Genomic DNA, 14,976 nt, shown 5'->3' with positions numbered 1-14,976 from the left:
TCCAACACCATTGCTACGGTCAGAAGGTGCATACTGATAATTATTTCCCCCCTCTGTTGGTCGAGAATTAGTGAGACGGGATGCGAAAGCCATAACATCAGGGGTAGAGTCAGTTGTAGGTCGGGTTAAAGAACGTAAACTTTCTTCCTGTAACAATCTATTGTAAATAAGATCTAAGGGAGGAAGAGGAGTGATACCGAGAATATGGGAACGGGCGTTGTCGAATCGTGCATCCAGACCCATAAGAAAATCCTGCGCTCGTTTCTTGTCCCTCCGTACATCCATCTTCGTGACTCAATTGGAACCATTGAAAGCGATTTGTGTAATACTTGAACCAGTGTTTTCGACATGAATGATTGAATATGAGAGTTTTGTGGAGGATTAATGATTGCGGAATCGGTTTCGTTCGTCATTGAGAATGAAATTTCGAGAATTTTGAATTCGAGATTAACAATGAAAAAAAAAAAAAAAAAAAAACTAGCCTGATACCATGATAATATTGAAGATTGATATGAATGATTGTATTTGCATGAGATCAAACGTGCTGTTACAAGGTTACAAAGATAGCTATTTATACAATATATGCATCTAAACTATTTACGGAAAATATAGCTTAACAGCTATAATATCTAATACTCGTATAAGGAGAAGGTGTAATCATGGGAAATCCCATGATTGTAGGTGAAGGCTAACGGCATGTTTAGGAGAAGATATGGGTTGCTATTAGAATCACACCTGCAAATGCCAGATTCGCAAAAGAAACCTTTTGCAGCCGGTCCTTGTGGTAAAGGTGTATCATCTCCTTTGGCTCCTAGATGTTTATAATTACAACAACGGAACCTTAGTCCGAACATTAGGTGTATAATTTCTACGGAGTGAAATTTCAAATGATCAGCTCTTAAGCAAAAACCTATCTGGTGTCCTGCCACCGACTGTGTTCAGTAGAGCATCAAAACAATGATGCTCGTTTAAGCAGAAACCTATCTTTTGTACCGTGGTTCATTGCTCCTGCATTTAAGTGGATTTTTCCTATAAACTGTTTCGGAAAAATGACATTTTCCTAAATTGCTTGCATTAATTCATTTATCAATTATATCACTTTGTGTTTGTGAAGAAAAACCAATCATATATTTCCACATGTGAGTGTCCGACATTAATAAAAGAGGAGAGGAGTTGTCACTTTAAAAGGTAAGGGACTACTCCCTCTATTGTCAATTGGTTTTAGAGTGGAACTTCCTTGATCTTATGAAGCGGAGTCTCGAATAAGACGGTATAATTAACAGGGTTAATTGCTCGGTCTCATAACGGAAATATAAGTCATTTTTTTATTTTATTTTTCTATATGACCGTAAATACATGATTCCTCCTCGTAATACTCTCTCTGTCCCAATCATTTGTTTACCTTTGATTAAAATACTCTTCACAAAGAATAAAAAAGGTAAACAAATGACTAGGACAAAGGGAGTAACTAAGAAGTACACTTACACTGGAAATTGGATATGAAATGTTTTTTAACAATCGTCTTATGAATAACAGAGAATTATTCGAATCTAATGAGACACGATATAGGACAGATGATTGTAGCTTGTCATTCAGATGTACTTGATCTCCATAATGTTCGAGCCCTTGCAACTTCTTTGCTGTTTTCCATACAAAGTAAATGATCAAATTCAAGGGAATTTTTGGTTGATGCAGTTGAAAGAGATTGAAGCACATTTTCTCTACCACATTCCCTTCTATATTCTACGGTAAGTGCAGCTAGTTCACAATTTTCCCTTACTGTTTCAGGAATTCCCTGCAAATGAATACTTAACACATTTTAACCGAAATTTTGATTCTATTGCGCGAAACTTGATAGAAAAGAAAAATAAAATTGAGTATACCTCAAGTATCCAACTGATGTATTTGACATTATTGACGTGTTGATTCGGATCCAAGTCGAACCACATTGGCTACATTGTATAAAAACATCACGAGTTTAAGCTGTATCATGTTATATATTGATCTAAGTACGCAGAATAGAACAACGCTTACTCGAATTCCTGTTATACTAATATCAGCTTCATTGACATCAAGCTTCCTTAATTTTCTGAGTTTATCATTGATTGTAATTGGATCAAAGTTTTCTCGAATGTAAGGCTGCCCTTTTGCTTTGATCTCCTCCAGAATTTTTGATATCCTTCTTGTATTCTTATTGATCATAGCGAATTCACTGTAATTCATAAATCCCTTTTAATACGTAACTGCTCTTTCATATACATGTTTTACTAAATCCTAAAAACAGAAGATGGACGTAGATTGGTTTTACCTGTCAACTCGCATGATCTTCTTTCCGGTCTTGAAGTTGGTTAATCTAGAGCTGCAAGTAACACTATGTTTTCCTATTGCTGAGCACCATGACTCCACTTGAACAATATCTCCCCTGCCACATGAAACCAATAATTCATTCGGTAAGTCATATAATTAGATGATAATAGGCTCGTCTTACATGTAAGACCGTCACATAATACATTAATACAAGGAATTATGATTACCAACCATGAAGGATAAGAATTAACTTCAACTTGCATTCTTCCAATAACCCATGTCAGATTTAGACTAAGCATCTCCTCCGACACAGCATAATGCCCTTCAACCACTAGCCCAGAACTCTGAAATAGATTTAATCCAGTTTCCTGCAGAAATCGTAGCACGAAAGACGAGCAATTTTAGTTATTGCCTATTACATGTACAACGGCCTTACAATACCTTCTATACTTTGTTCAATAATTGATCGTACAAAACCGTTGTACGATCAATTGTGTAAGAAAGAACAATTTTTAGAGGGGAAAGTGCACGCGGTGCCCTTTAACTTTGATGTTTTGCCCGAAATACCCAATTTTTTTATCCAGAAAACTTTAAGAGACTATAATTCGTGTTTACGAGCTCAGAAAGTGATAGGTTTTTTTTTCAAACTGATTATCTTTTCGAGAACTACGACTTGAAAAAAAAAATTGTCGAGTTTGGAATTCGTGAGCAAGAGATATGGTCACTCAAAGTTTGTTCGGTAAAAAAAACTTTGACGTACAAAAACTCCTAGCCACGGGATCCAAATACGATAATTTTTTTTTTCAAATCGTAATTCTCGAAAAGATAATCGATTTGAAAAAAAAAATTATCATTTTCTGAACTCGTAGACACGAATTATAGCCTCTTAAAGATTTCCGGAACATAAAATTGGGTATTTCGGGCAAAAATCGAAACTTCAAGGGCACCACGTGCATTTTCTTTTTTTTAGAGTATAATTAGAAGAATTAAGGTAAAAAAAAAAAGGAAGGAAACCTCAGTGTACTTTAACAAGGCTTCCAAGGATGCTTTCTGATAAATATCAAGCTCGTACAATCGAACTAAGAAGTTTTGGCTAACCACGTACTCATCATAAGCATACCTCTTCTGTGACAGTTCATTGTTATCAGCATGTACGACGACCAAACTAAACTGATAATGTATAAAAAAAAAAAAAAATCACAGTAAAATATTGTAAGTATAATAGACATGAACTCGGTATGTCAAACATCAAAATGGTCTGGATCAGAGTCGAATGTATGTATATTAAGACATGAACTCATCAACAATAACAAAGCCTTAGTCACAAAACAATTTGGGTCAGCTAACATGAATCACGGTAGAAATGCAAGTATAATAAGACAAGAACTCGTATTAAACCTTTACACGAGTCACAATAGAATGGAATTATAACAAGACATGACCTTGATATTTGAAACATCGATAATAACAAAGTCTTAGTCGTAAAATGATATAGGTCAGCTAACATGAATCACAGTAGAATGTAAGTATAACAAGACATGAACTCGATATGTGAAACATCGACAAATAACAAAGTCTTATTCACAAAATGATCTGGGGTCAGCTAACATGATATAAAATAAACTTTCCTTGACTACCCACCTTATCATAGTCGTTGATCTGTAACGGGTCTTGGAAATTATCGAGTTTAACATTCAATGTCGACTTTCGAGAAGTGGAGAAAGATCCATAGTTGTACAAATGAGGAGTGTTGGTATTAGTTGGTACTAGTCTTGGTAAGTTTAATGGAAGTTTAGAAGGGAAATTAGTTGGTAAGGTACATGAAATTGTAGGCATGGTGATATATTACTTTAGATGATATGAGTATATGAACACATTCACTCTTGTCATATTTTTTTGAGCTCTATAAATACAGTAACTAATAAGGTCTCTTTATTAGATGTTTTCCTACCTGCATTAAGGTTTTTTTTTTTTCAGCAAGAGTATGTAGAATTGGAAAAAATAGAAAAAAATAGCTTTCTTCCTTTAACGCTCTTCCTTTCACCGTGATATTTTGACTATTTATTCAGCAAGAGTATGTAGAATTTGAAAAAAGAGAAAAAATAGCTTTCTTCCTTTAATGCTCTTCCTTTCACCATACTATTTTGACTATAAACTTTTTCGAGCTTATGGTGTAAAGGGAGTGACAAGGACGATTTTACTACTAACAGAATTTGAACTCAGATCATGAGTATCCCCAACTGAAGAAGAATCAGAGAAGCAGGTGGAAAGCTTTTTTTTTCGGATCATAGGGGAAGTTACTTGCTGCTGCTGCTGCCACTTGAGCCATGGAAATTGTGACAAGTATATTTCCAGTTTTTAAAGAAAGACAGTGCCGTATCAAGGGAGCTACCCGCATCACACTGCTTGGCAGTCACAGGAAAGCTTTGAGATACCCAAGGAAGAGGAGCCTCCTTCCATTGACCCCCAAAAAAACCTATGCTTTCATGTCTAAAGATGCTGACAAGATGCATCAAGTAACTTGAGAATGTCTTGCTTATTCCTGATTGTGTTGTAAATATACAACATTGATAAGGTAATGGAACATCTAGTTTGACTAACGAATTGAAGAGCGTCCTTGCTCATTTATCGCAGAGCGTAGGCTCTAGTACTGATTATTATCGTGCCCTTTTTTAGCTATTCCCAGTTTCTTACTGTCAGATCGGAAACACATCATATTTGTTGTTCAACTGTTCTTCCTTTAGTTTTCCAAACTGAAACTACTACAGAAACAGTGGACCGTATATCAGTATTTTCTCCTCTCATGTTTTTTTATTTTTTATTTTTTTATTTATTGTTGGAGGATGGATGAGCTACAAAGGCATTTTTAATGTAGACGGAATTCAAAATCAGGTTATAACATCACTCCCCAAATAACTCACAATATAAATCGACTATCTTACGCACCTCGTATTTTAACCCTTCTAATTTTACTCGTATCCTTTACTCAAGTCTTTGACGAAAACAAGAGACTTCCAAAACCACAAGCATTAGTCTTGTCATTGAACAGTGAACACAAACAAACAGTTATAACATCTTAGTTATTTACAACTACTCAAGAGAGGTAGGTTTCATCTCCTCTTGACCACACTCGACACCCCAATGAACGGACCATCAAACGTAGATGACCTATGAGAATCTTCAGTGAAGTTCGTAATGCTTGCTTCCATTAAACCATCAATCTGACGAGGGACATGTGCATCGTTTTCCACCACATCTTCTAGCATCCAAACATTTCCAGATAATCCAAGCTCTCCATCACAAGTTATGAGATCCTTCAACTGATTAGCATACTTTTGTGAAATTACAAAACCAGAGCTACCCGAGTTCGAGTTATCACATTCCAAAAGAGAAACAGGGTCCTTACTAACAGTACTACAACTCGGGTTGGATCTATATGTCCAAAATCCAAACATAAGAGAGATATGAGATACTAGTAGCGTAATAAGCTGCCTAAGAAATGTGATTATTGAGCTAACAGTTGCGTTTCTGATGCCGAAGCAAGGCATCGGTGCTTGTCTCCCCAGTTTCATTCGGTAAGTCGTCCATGATTTGCTGAGATTGACAAGATTGGGCTCCTGTCTAAAAAAATTAACTTAGAAAGGCTAAGAGAATCCTAGCTTAGAATTTAGAGAAAAGATGGTCGACTTACATGTGGCATTATATACGGACGAACTGCAAATCCAATGACTAATCCGACCAAGCATGGAACGATCAGTGCCGAAGCCCATATTACACTCGCTCCTAAACCTAGAGAAACCATACCATATGTTTTAGATTGATGAAGAAATTGATGGTTATGCCACTGTCCCAAAAATACTGAGCATGACGGGCTTTTTAAGGTCCATAGCGAGAATTTCTCATCAGTGTTACAATTGTTTACTCTTTTTTTTTTTCCTTTTGTTGACAATGAAAGTGTTTACTTCTATATTACTTGGTCACTTCACTTTGGCTGCATGTCTCATGTTTGACCCTCTTTAACCTTCTGACACTTCATTTTAGACCAAAAGCGTGAAACTCTTAGCAAAGTACTAGTGTCTGACACTGCGTCTGGTACTTGCAGCTAGGTAAGAGTAACATAGCTTTACTCCCTACTACGAGAATAAGGAGTAGAGATTGTGTAGCTAAAAATATGAAGAACAAAAATGACACAATATCAACGACTAGATAGCAATTAGTTCAACAAAGGAGAATACTCCCCAGGCTAAAGCGAATACCAGAGTAAACACCATAATGTCAAGCAAAATAGGCAGAAACAAGTGACACAACAGGATGCAGGTCTAAAATGTCGGCATAAATGCATAATTGACAGAGTGAAGTAGCTCTTCATGGCAAAATGTCGTGAAGACAGTATACAAGCTGTATTTTCTAATTAATTTGTCACTTCAGCATATTGAAAATCGACAATGGATACAATGAATAAATGACGCCATCAAAACTGTAAGGCTTAATCTTAGAGCTACAAAGGCATCATCCTTGTTGATCAAGGTATAGACCTACCAAAACTCTCTTACTGTCACTACTGCCTTGTTTATCAAATAACAGTAACATTACCCACAGTGCTTTTAGGGCTCCTACAAATAACGAGGTAAGGAGATAGGGGATCAAATGCATGGAACCTTAACCCTGAGATGAGGCACAAAGAGGATGTTTCCAAATGACCTTTAACGGGAATTGCACGGAATAACTCCCACTTCTAATAAGAAAAGTGTGCAACAGCCTTTAGCTCCATTGAAAATGCAAAGATGCTTAGTTTACCATGTAAGTAAAATTTATTCTCAAAGGTTACGGTCTATTCTTGGGTCAAGAATTTAGCCAGAGATGGCAAAAACACAATTTCTACAGCCAGATGATCGTGGGTTAGATTTTGAACTTCACACAATATAGACAAAGGCCTAGAGCGGAAAAGGAAGGAAACAAGTTCCATTATTTACTAAGTTGGATTTGAGGGAAATGGCGAGATCTATTTTCCTTCTCAATTACCATGTTTCACACAATATAGACGAAGGCCTAAAACTTCCAAAACCTTGTAACTCGGTCAGGATGCAGTGTCACAATTAATTTTAAACACCATGGTTTAGAGTCCAGACAATTGAGTTTTCAATTAGTTGGAACAATGAATAAGAGATGTACCAGATTTGGGAGAACCACAATCCTCCTGCTTTAGATTGATCAGGCGGATCAGTTTACTCCCACGGTCCATAACAAGCAGAGCACACAACTCTGGAACAAAGGTTAGCTCATAATCTGTTGAAAAAGTTGCATTTCGTCCTGGTCCATCAGTGCGACCATTCTTCGAGTATCCGCCCGCAATAGTGGTGGTGACACCTGTAAATCAAGAAGTGAATTAACAATTAGTACAGTAATAAAAAGTTCTGGACAATGGTTACAACTAATAATAATGTTGTCGACAAGTGGAGTGTACCTGTGCGAGTAATTTTTCTAACAGCGAAATTGGCTCTATCAGCAACATACGCATTTCCCTTAGAATCCACAGTAAAGCTCTTTGGTTTATTAAACTTAGCTGAAATTGCGTCACCATCAGCAAAACCCTCTTGATTTCCAACAAACCTCTTCATCACACTTTCTGAGCAATCCAACAAACAATTTCAACATACATACATCCTGAATTATGAGTAGCTTCACATGGAATTCTATAGTATCCTAAAAAGGATCTGTCTACAAGTTAAATTAAGACATTTACCATCCATCATCCCTATTTAAGTGTCCAAGTTTCCGTCTCTTCTACCCGTCAGCATAAAGTATACTCCCTCCGTCCCGGTCAATTGTTGTCCTTTGGTTTTGGCACAAAGACCAAGGAAAGAGGATATGGCCAATAACCAAATGACAAGTGGAACAAATTGAATGAGAATGATCAAATTACTCATCAAGTTCATTCTTAAAATAGAAAGGACAACAAATGACTGAGACACCCAAAAATGAAAAAGGACAACAAATGACCGGGACAGGGCGAGTAATAATGAAGAGTACTTTACTTCCCCCAATCTCTTCCACTACCCCAACCATCTACCCATTTATTTCCTTTGTTTTCCAAATATCAATTACCCAGTTTATTCTTAATTTCAAATATTTTAAGGGAAACCAGAAAAGAAATAACCTTTGGAAAGTGGGAAAGAAAGAGTGTAAAAGACACTAGCAGAAGAATCAAGAAGAAGGAGGTCATGTGATCCAGATCTAGAAACAGCAGAGTGTGGATTTATCTGTAGCTTGTTACCATCAATCACTGTTGTTACTGTGTACCCATCTTCATATATCATCATCTCTCCATACCCTACAAACACAATATTCAAAACCCTTGAATACTACTCCTCAAATTAATTAATGCTCCCATAAAAACATGAATGAGATGAATATGATACCATACCATGGAAGATGACTATGTTCAAAAAGGTGAACAACGCAAGGTAAAGGAGATTAGCCATTCTGCACCACTTTGCTATATGCGTTTCCCCAATTATTGTATTCAACTGCTTTTACCCTCTAAAACAACAACTACTCGTATGGGTTTGGCAGGAAAGGCGAGAGTTGCATCGGGTCGACCGTTTTCGTGTACGGGAAGCGATCGGGATTCGGGTCACTCGGGTCGGGTTAAGGCACTTTGGTACTTTGGTTTATGTCATATTCGAGTCAGATCGGGTTATGTTGCTTGTTCGGTTCGAGTCATGTTCGAATTGAGTCCCTCTTTGTGTCGGGGTAATCGGGTAAATAACTACAACAGGTCGGATTGGTTTCAGGCTGGTTGACAAATGGGTCGAGATATATTGGGTCAATATGTTTGGTCAGGTCAAGCCTGGTTCAGTTTCGGGTCATTCATGAGTCAAGTTATTTTTATTGTCGGGTTGAGTTTATAAGTTCACCACAAAAAATAATTTATTTGATTTTTAAACCAATAAATCGGTTTTCATGAAATCACGTGCAAATGTCGACAATAAAAAAGTATATTTTTCGAAGAAAATTTTGATTTTCCGTCATTTTTTTACCTCTTGCCCATAGTTTTTTCCCCATTTTTTTGTAAATTACTTTAAAAAATAATAATTATATGAGACTTTTTTTAAAAAATCGAAAAAAATCTAAATTTTAAGTAAATAGATCACTTTCCATAAAAAAAAGTGCGCGAAAATCGACAATAAAAATTGTTATAAAAAACCTAACATTAAATTTGAATTTAGATTTGGGGCTTAAATCAAATATCTGATATATTTAAAAATTAGACTCGACACCAATACTCGACACTAAGACGGACTTGATTATGAATATTTTCTATCTTTGAATTGGTTTAGAAACTCTCATCCTCATATGATTTGAAAAATTGGTAGAAATGATTCAATTAGTCTACCGGATGAGGTTTCTGAACTAAAAGCTTTGGTCCACACCAAACCCCGTAGGGCGGGTGCCCCCTTTGAACCGGTTACTTATCATTTGCCTTTAAAAGGTGAGACACCCAATGCACCCACCATTGAGCGACGTGAGAGAGGTTAATCCTCTCAAGCTCGTCATTCTACCTCTAGCATTGACATGATGGATATGATAAGAGACCTTAGCCTTAATGTGGCCGTCATTCGTGATGACCAATGACTTGACTTACACCCTATTTGTGATCACTTTGCTAGGCAAGGGGTTATCCAACACGAGGGCCCTCACCCATCATTCTATAATTATCCCCCGGGTGAGTTCCCTTCTTCTTCTGGTTATAATGCAGGTATCTTATGCATCTGGTCCGGATTATTGTGGTTCGGATTATGGAGTGGAGGTTTTTAATAGAGGTTATGGTGGATATGGAGGCTATGGAGGAGGACTTGGTAGTGGAAGAAATATTGGTGAGTATAAAAATCTTTTCCAAAGTGGTAAGCCCAGTGGTAATTCTCAACAAGATGGTGCGTCGGGATCCGGTGGAGGTCAAGCACCAAAAGGTACGAAGGGCTTCAACTTTTGGGCCTTTACTTGATTTCATGATGATTGGAAGAGTCCCCCGTATACATACTAGCTTGGGAGAGGCTAGATAATCTAGTAAGTATGCTTTCCTTTGCATTTTTAGTTATATTTCCCGCAACCCATTAGATATAACCTCCTGTCTTTACTTTTTATGTGCTTTGAGCCGTTTTTACGGTTTGGTTGGATGCTTTACATGTTGGCACATTGAGTACAATGTTGTGTTTAGCTTGGAGAGGGGGGGGAGGGGGAGATTGCATTTGCATTTTAGTGTAGCTTGTATTGTAGAAAATCTGAAAATTTGATAAAATTGTGTTGCTTCTTGCTTCTTATGCTTGGTTTTGCCTACTTTTTATCAAAAAAATGTGTTTATGCCCTCTTGCTTATCCTAATGATAGGTAATAGCTAATCACTACGCCAAATAAGTCCTTCAATAACGGGCAGATAATGCAATTACCGTTATTAAATAGAAACACGGAACCGTTATTGCAACGACGGTTGTTAAATATATACCACGGTTGTACAAACACACGACCGTTATATAACATCAATAACGGATCTATTATACCGTTATCACAACTCAAGAACCGTTATAAAACTGTTGTTAAATATGTTTATGGCAACGGGTATACCTTTAAGAAACATTTATTAAATCTTAATAACGGTTTCAATTCCGTTGTCCTAGTTTACTTTTGACAACGGTTTAGTGGTTCCAAAACCATTGTTAAATATTATATATGATAACTATTCATTTCGTTATCTTATTTAATTGAATGTCAAAATTTAACAACGGCTTTATTGCGTGTAAAACCGTTGTTATATTTATCCAGTACACTGTCTTTGTCTCCACTTGGATTGCCAGTAGCACCCAATGCTTCCTATTCAATTTGGGACATTGAACCGTTAGTTCATTTACACGCATGTAAGCATGTTAATAATAAATTTATAAAACCATCATTCATTACAATAATCACGTACTATACTTACATATTCTCATTGTTGGGGGCAAGCCGTAGTTTTTTTGTCGACATCAACCGATGAGCGATACTATTGATTTATTCTTCGTATGAAATTCTGTGCAGAGAGAACGCCTTAGGACTCAAGAATCCGTAGGCATGAATTGAGAACTTTCACTCAGCAATCTGATTATTCAGGTACCTATTACGCCACATGGAACGAAGAATGTTATTGTAATTGATAATTTAAACAAACATCATTATTCGTAAATGGAAATAACTAAATAGTTTTATTAATAAAACTTACTTCATCCAAATCAAAATGTGAACAACACCTAAATTGTTAAGGTCGACAAATTCCATCAGTTGCTTCGGGTCGAGTACGGCTATATCAGCTGCGCCCATAATTTCCTCTTCAATGTTAATCATGATTACCCTCTAGGTGACTTCTTTACAGCCAGGTTGTGCAAAGCCTTCAGCGAAGTCGTTTACATTTTTTTCTTATATGCACACGATTCATAATAAGAATCATAAGCAGGCTTGACTGCAACAAAAGTAGCTGGCTTATATTGTATATCGTATGGTTTTGTTTTTAGGGAAGACATAGTCCTTTCGGTGACTTTGTCAGTTGACGTAGTAGTAATTGCTTTAGCTGCCGCTATGGCATTGCTTAACTTCTGCAAACGTACAATATTTCCACACAAACAAATTCAGGTGACATTATATAGAAGATCGGTGTGGCATCACGCTAACTATTGAACGACATAAAAATTTCAGAGACACGGTCTTTCTGTGACACCCCCATACTCCAAGTGCCTTACCAGGACCACTCAGGTATAAAGATGTCACCGTCTCGGTTTCCCGAAACAATGATAATCAAAAGACAATAAAGAAACAACATTTAAATAGTATAAAGTTTAATGAATACAATCCCAAACCAACTGATGAAATACGGTTACATGCTCTTAAACAAATGTCTAACAACTAAACAAAATGTCTGACAAACTACTCAAACTACAGCGGAAGACTCTATGATCTCATGGTGACGCATCCCAGCTAGCCCATATGTCTCGACTCATACCTGCTCAACAACTGCTCACCATCCCCGAATGGATCACCACAGTTTTTCAAAACAAATACGGGGTCAGTACTAATCACACAATCATATATAATTACTATAAAACAGAAACCAACACATCTCAATCGTCGCATAACCCAAACTCCACAATCAACTCCTCATCACTGACTACACACTAAAGTGTGTAGTCCAGCCAGAGTACCCATCGCAACAGGTTACTCCACACCGCCAGTGGGGGACTGCAGCCGTTCCCACCTAAGCCCCGCTCATACCATAGAGCGATAAACCCAAATCCATTAATGTGCACATCCATTCTGTGGTGGGTTCCACAGAAGGCGAATAATGGGCGTGAAGCCACTCCCGCAAGTGACTCCACTCAGCCAGGGACGCACCCCGAAGAACACAAATAGATACAATCAATCACAACCATCAACAGTAACCAATTCCAACAACCGTCACAATACGAGTATGATATTATACAACAATCACAACCAACAATCAACACATTATGTGACTAATACTGAGTAGGGAAACCCTACATGGAATGCAACACACGCAGACGATCTCAACAGCTGTATCAAAAAGCCTCTTCTACGAATTCTCCTACTAATACATCATCACATAATCACTAACCATACAAAAACTAACACAAATCCCCAATCCCCCAAATTAGGGTTTAAACAAACTTGGCTAAATACTATATAATCGGTACGTAGATCTTACCCTCGACGCAAGGATCACAAGGATGTAAAGAATGATGAAATCCGACTTCTCAAGCTCCGGGATTTGTTAATAACACGGATGAATGCGAAGAACGTAACTTGAATCTTTTTTCAATATGATTAGGTTTGTAAAAGTGTATTATGAAGATGACGGAAAGATTTATATACTAATCCGTGTTATTAACAAAACCCGACAAAACATTATCTGAAAACCGAGCTACTCGATCGAGTGCCACTTACTCGATCGAGTGCCCAGGCTACTCGATCGAGTACCCTACAGGCAGACTACTGTTTTAAAAACCAAAATACCCTTACTCGACATATTAAGGCCCACTCGATAGAGTACCCAGAGACTCATAAAACCGTAGTATTACAGTCTTTCCTCCTTAAAAAGAACTTCGTCCCCAAAGTTCAAACCACAACAAAACAAAACATACTACCACACTCCCGACACAACAACCAAAACAAAACTCAACATAAAAACATGCTACCAACCAAACTCAACCCGACTCAAACCACTACTAAATATACCGATACAACACAAAAAGGTGTAAAAACTCTTTGCGATCATCTTCTACCCCCCTAAAAGAAACAAGGTTACGTCCCCGTAACCATACATACCTGATCAAAAAGGAAAGGATAACACTCTCTCATGGCCTCCTCTGCCTCCCATGTAGCTTCCTCAACCTCATGATTAGACCAAAGGATCTTACGCAAGACTGTCTCATCAGTCCTAGTCTTCCTAACTTTCCGGTCAAGAATTTGCTTAGGCACTTCAAGGTAAGACAAAGACTCATCTAGCTCTATGCTCTCTGCCTCTAACACATGTGACAGATCACTCACATACTTGCGCAGCTGAGATATATGAAACACGTTATGTACCCTATCCAAAGAAGACGGTAAAGCCAAACGATAAGAAACCTCTCCAACCCGGTCTAGGATCTCATATGGTCCTATGAACTTCTGACTTAGCTTGCCTTTCTTCCCAAATCTCATAACCCCACGCATAGGAGACACTTTCAGAAGAACCTTGTCCCCAAACTGAAACTCTATATCCCGACGATGTAGATCTGCATAACTCTTTTGCCTATCCTGAGCTGCTCTCATCCTCTCTCTGATCATCTTAATCTGCTCAACCATCTCATGTACCATATCTGGTCCTAAAACCACTGCCTCAGAACTGTCGTCCCAACAAATCGGACTCCTACATCTCCTCCCGTATAAAGCCTCTAATGGCGCCATGCCAATACTAGTGTGATAGCTGTTGTTGTAAGAAAACTCAATCAAATCCAACCTCTGTTCCCAGCTACCACCAAAATCCATCACACAAGCTTGTAACATATCCTCGAGAGTCTTGATTGTTCTCTCTGTCTAACCATCTGTTGCAGGATGAAATGTTGTACTCATCTTCAATGTCGTTCCCAAAGATTCCTGCAACTCTTTCCAAAACCTTGAGATAAACCTCGCATCTCTGTCAGATACTATGTCTTTAGGCACCCCATGTAACCTTAGCACATTCTTCCGATAGGCCGTAGCTAATTGTGCTTTAGTCCCTGTATCTTTCATTGGCACGAAATGAGCTGACTTGGTCAGTCGATCCACTATAACCCATATCATGTTGTTACCCTGTTGACTCTTTGGCAAACCCACGATAAAATCCATAGAAATGGATTCCCACTTCCACTCAGGTACCTCAAGAGACTGAATCTTACCTTGTGGTCGTCGATGTTCCCCCTTTACTCTCTGACATGTCAAACAACGGGCCACAAACTCAGCTGTTTCTTTCTTCATCCCAGGCCACCAGAACGTCTTCTTTAAATCCTTGTACAGCTTGTCACCACCTGGATGTACCGAATATGGTGTACAATGTGCCTCTGTCATAATTATCTTTTTCAGATCCTCATTATTAGGGACACACCATCTC

The 14,976-nt window shown here is 37.8% G+C and overlaps 2 protein-coding genes and 1 long non-coding RNA gene across 5 annotated transcripts; 1 reads left to right on the top strand and 2 right to left on the bottom strand.

Moving 5' to 3' along the window:
- Positions 1 to 1,302: 1,302 nt before the first annotated feature.
- LOC141614163 (palmitoyl-acyl carrier protein thioesterase, chloroplastic-like) lies at positions 1,303 to 4,206 on the bottom strand. Of its 2 annotated transcripts, none has more exons than XM_074432921.1 (7): positions 3,949 to 4,206; positions 3,322 to 3,477; positions 2,539 to 2,675; positions 2,309 to 2,422; positions 2,035 to 2,212; positions 1,884 to 1,952; positions 1,303 to 1,795 (listed from the first exon to the last, which is right to left on the bottom strand). In XM_074432921.1, exons 1-7 carry the CDS (start codon positions 4,141 to 4,143, stop codon positions 1,589 to 1,591), a joined length of 1,056 nt encoding a protein of 351 aa, XP_074289022.1. In that variant the 5' UTR covers positions 4,144 to 4,206; the 3' UTR covers positions 1,303 to 1,588. The 2 variants fall into 2 exon arrangements, with proteins under 2 accessions (XP_074289022.1, XP_074289026.1); XM_074432925.1 differs by having other exon boundaries at positions 3,322 to 3,432.
- A 1,113-nt stretch (positions 4,207 to 5,319) lies between these two features.
- LOC141614151 (uncharacterized) lies at positions 5,320 to 8,875 on the bottom strand. 2 transcript variants are annotated; one of them, XM_074432912.1, is made up of 6 exons: positions 8,732 to 8,875; positions 8,465 to 8,638; positions 7,772 to 7,933; positions 7,480 to 7,674; positions 5,999 to 6,096; positions 5,320 to 5,928 (listed from the first exon to the last, which is right to left on the bottom strand). In XM_074432912.1, the coding sequence occupies exons 1-6, from the start codon at positions 8,787 to 8,789 to the stop codon at positions 5,821 to 5,823; spliced, it is 795 nt and encodes a 264-aa protein (XP_074289013.1). In that variant the 5' UTR covers positions 8,790 to 8,875; the 3' UTR covers positions 5,320 to 5,820. The 2 variants fall into 2 exon arrangements, with proteins under 2 accessions (XP_074289013.1, XP_074289010.1); XM_074432909.1 differs by having other exon boundaries at positions 5,320 to 5,924.
- Positions 8,876 to 10,282: 1,407 nt separating this feature from the next.
- Positions 10,283 to 11,554, top strand: LOC141614160 (uncharacterized). Its single transcript, XR_012529315.1, has 2 exons — positions 10,283 to 10,374; positions 11,379 to 11,554. It is a non-coding gene; the product is annotated as an uncharacterized LOC141614160 (long non-coding RNA).
- Positions 11,555 to 14,976: the final 3,422 nt, after the last annotated feature.

This window comes from Silene latifolia, chromosome 1, assembly GCF_048544455.1.
Source record: "Silene latifolia isolate original U9 population chromosome 1, ASM4854445v1, whole genome shotgun sequence".
NCBI lineage: Eukaryota > Viridiplantae > Streptophyta > Magnoliopsida > Caryophyllales > Caryophyllaceae > Silene > Silene latifolia.
Note: the sequence above shows the minus strand (reverse complement) of the source record. Positions and strands in the feature narration are given on the sequence as shown.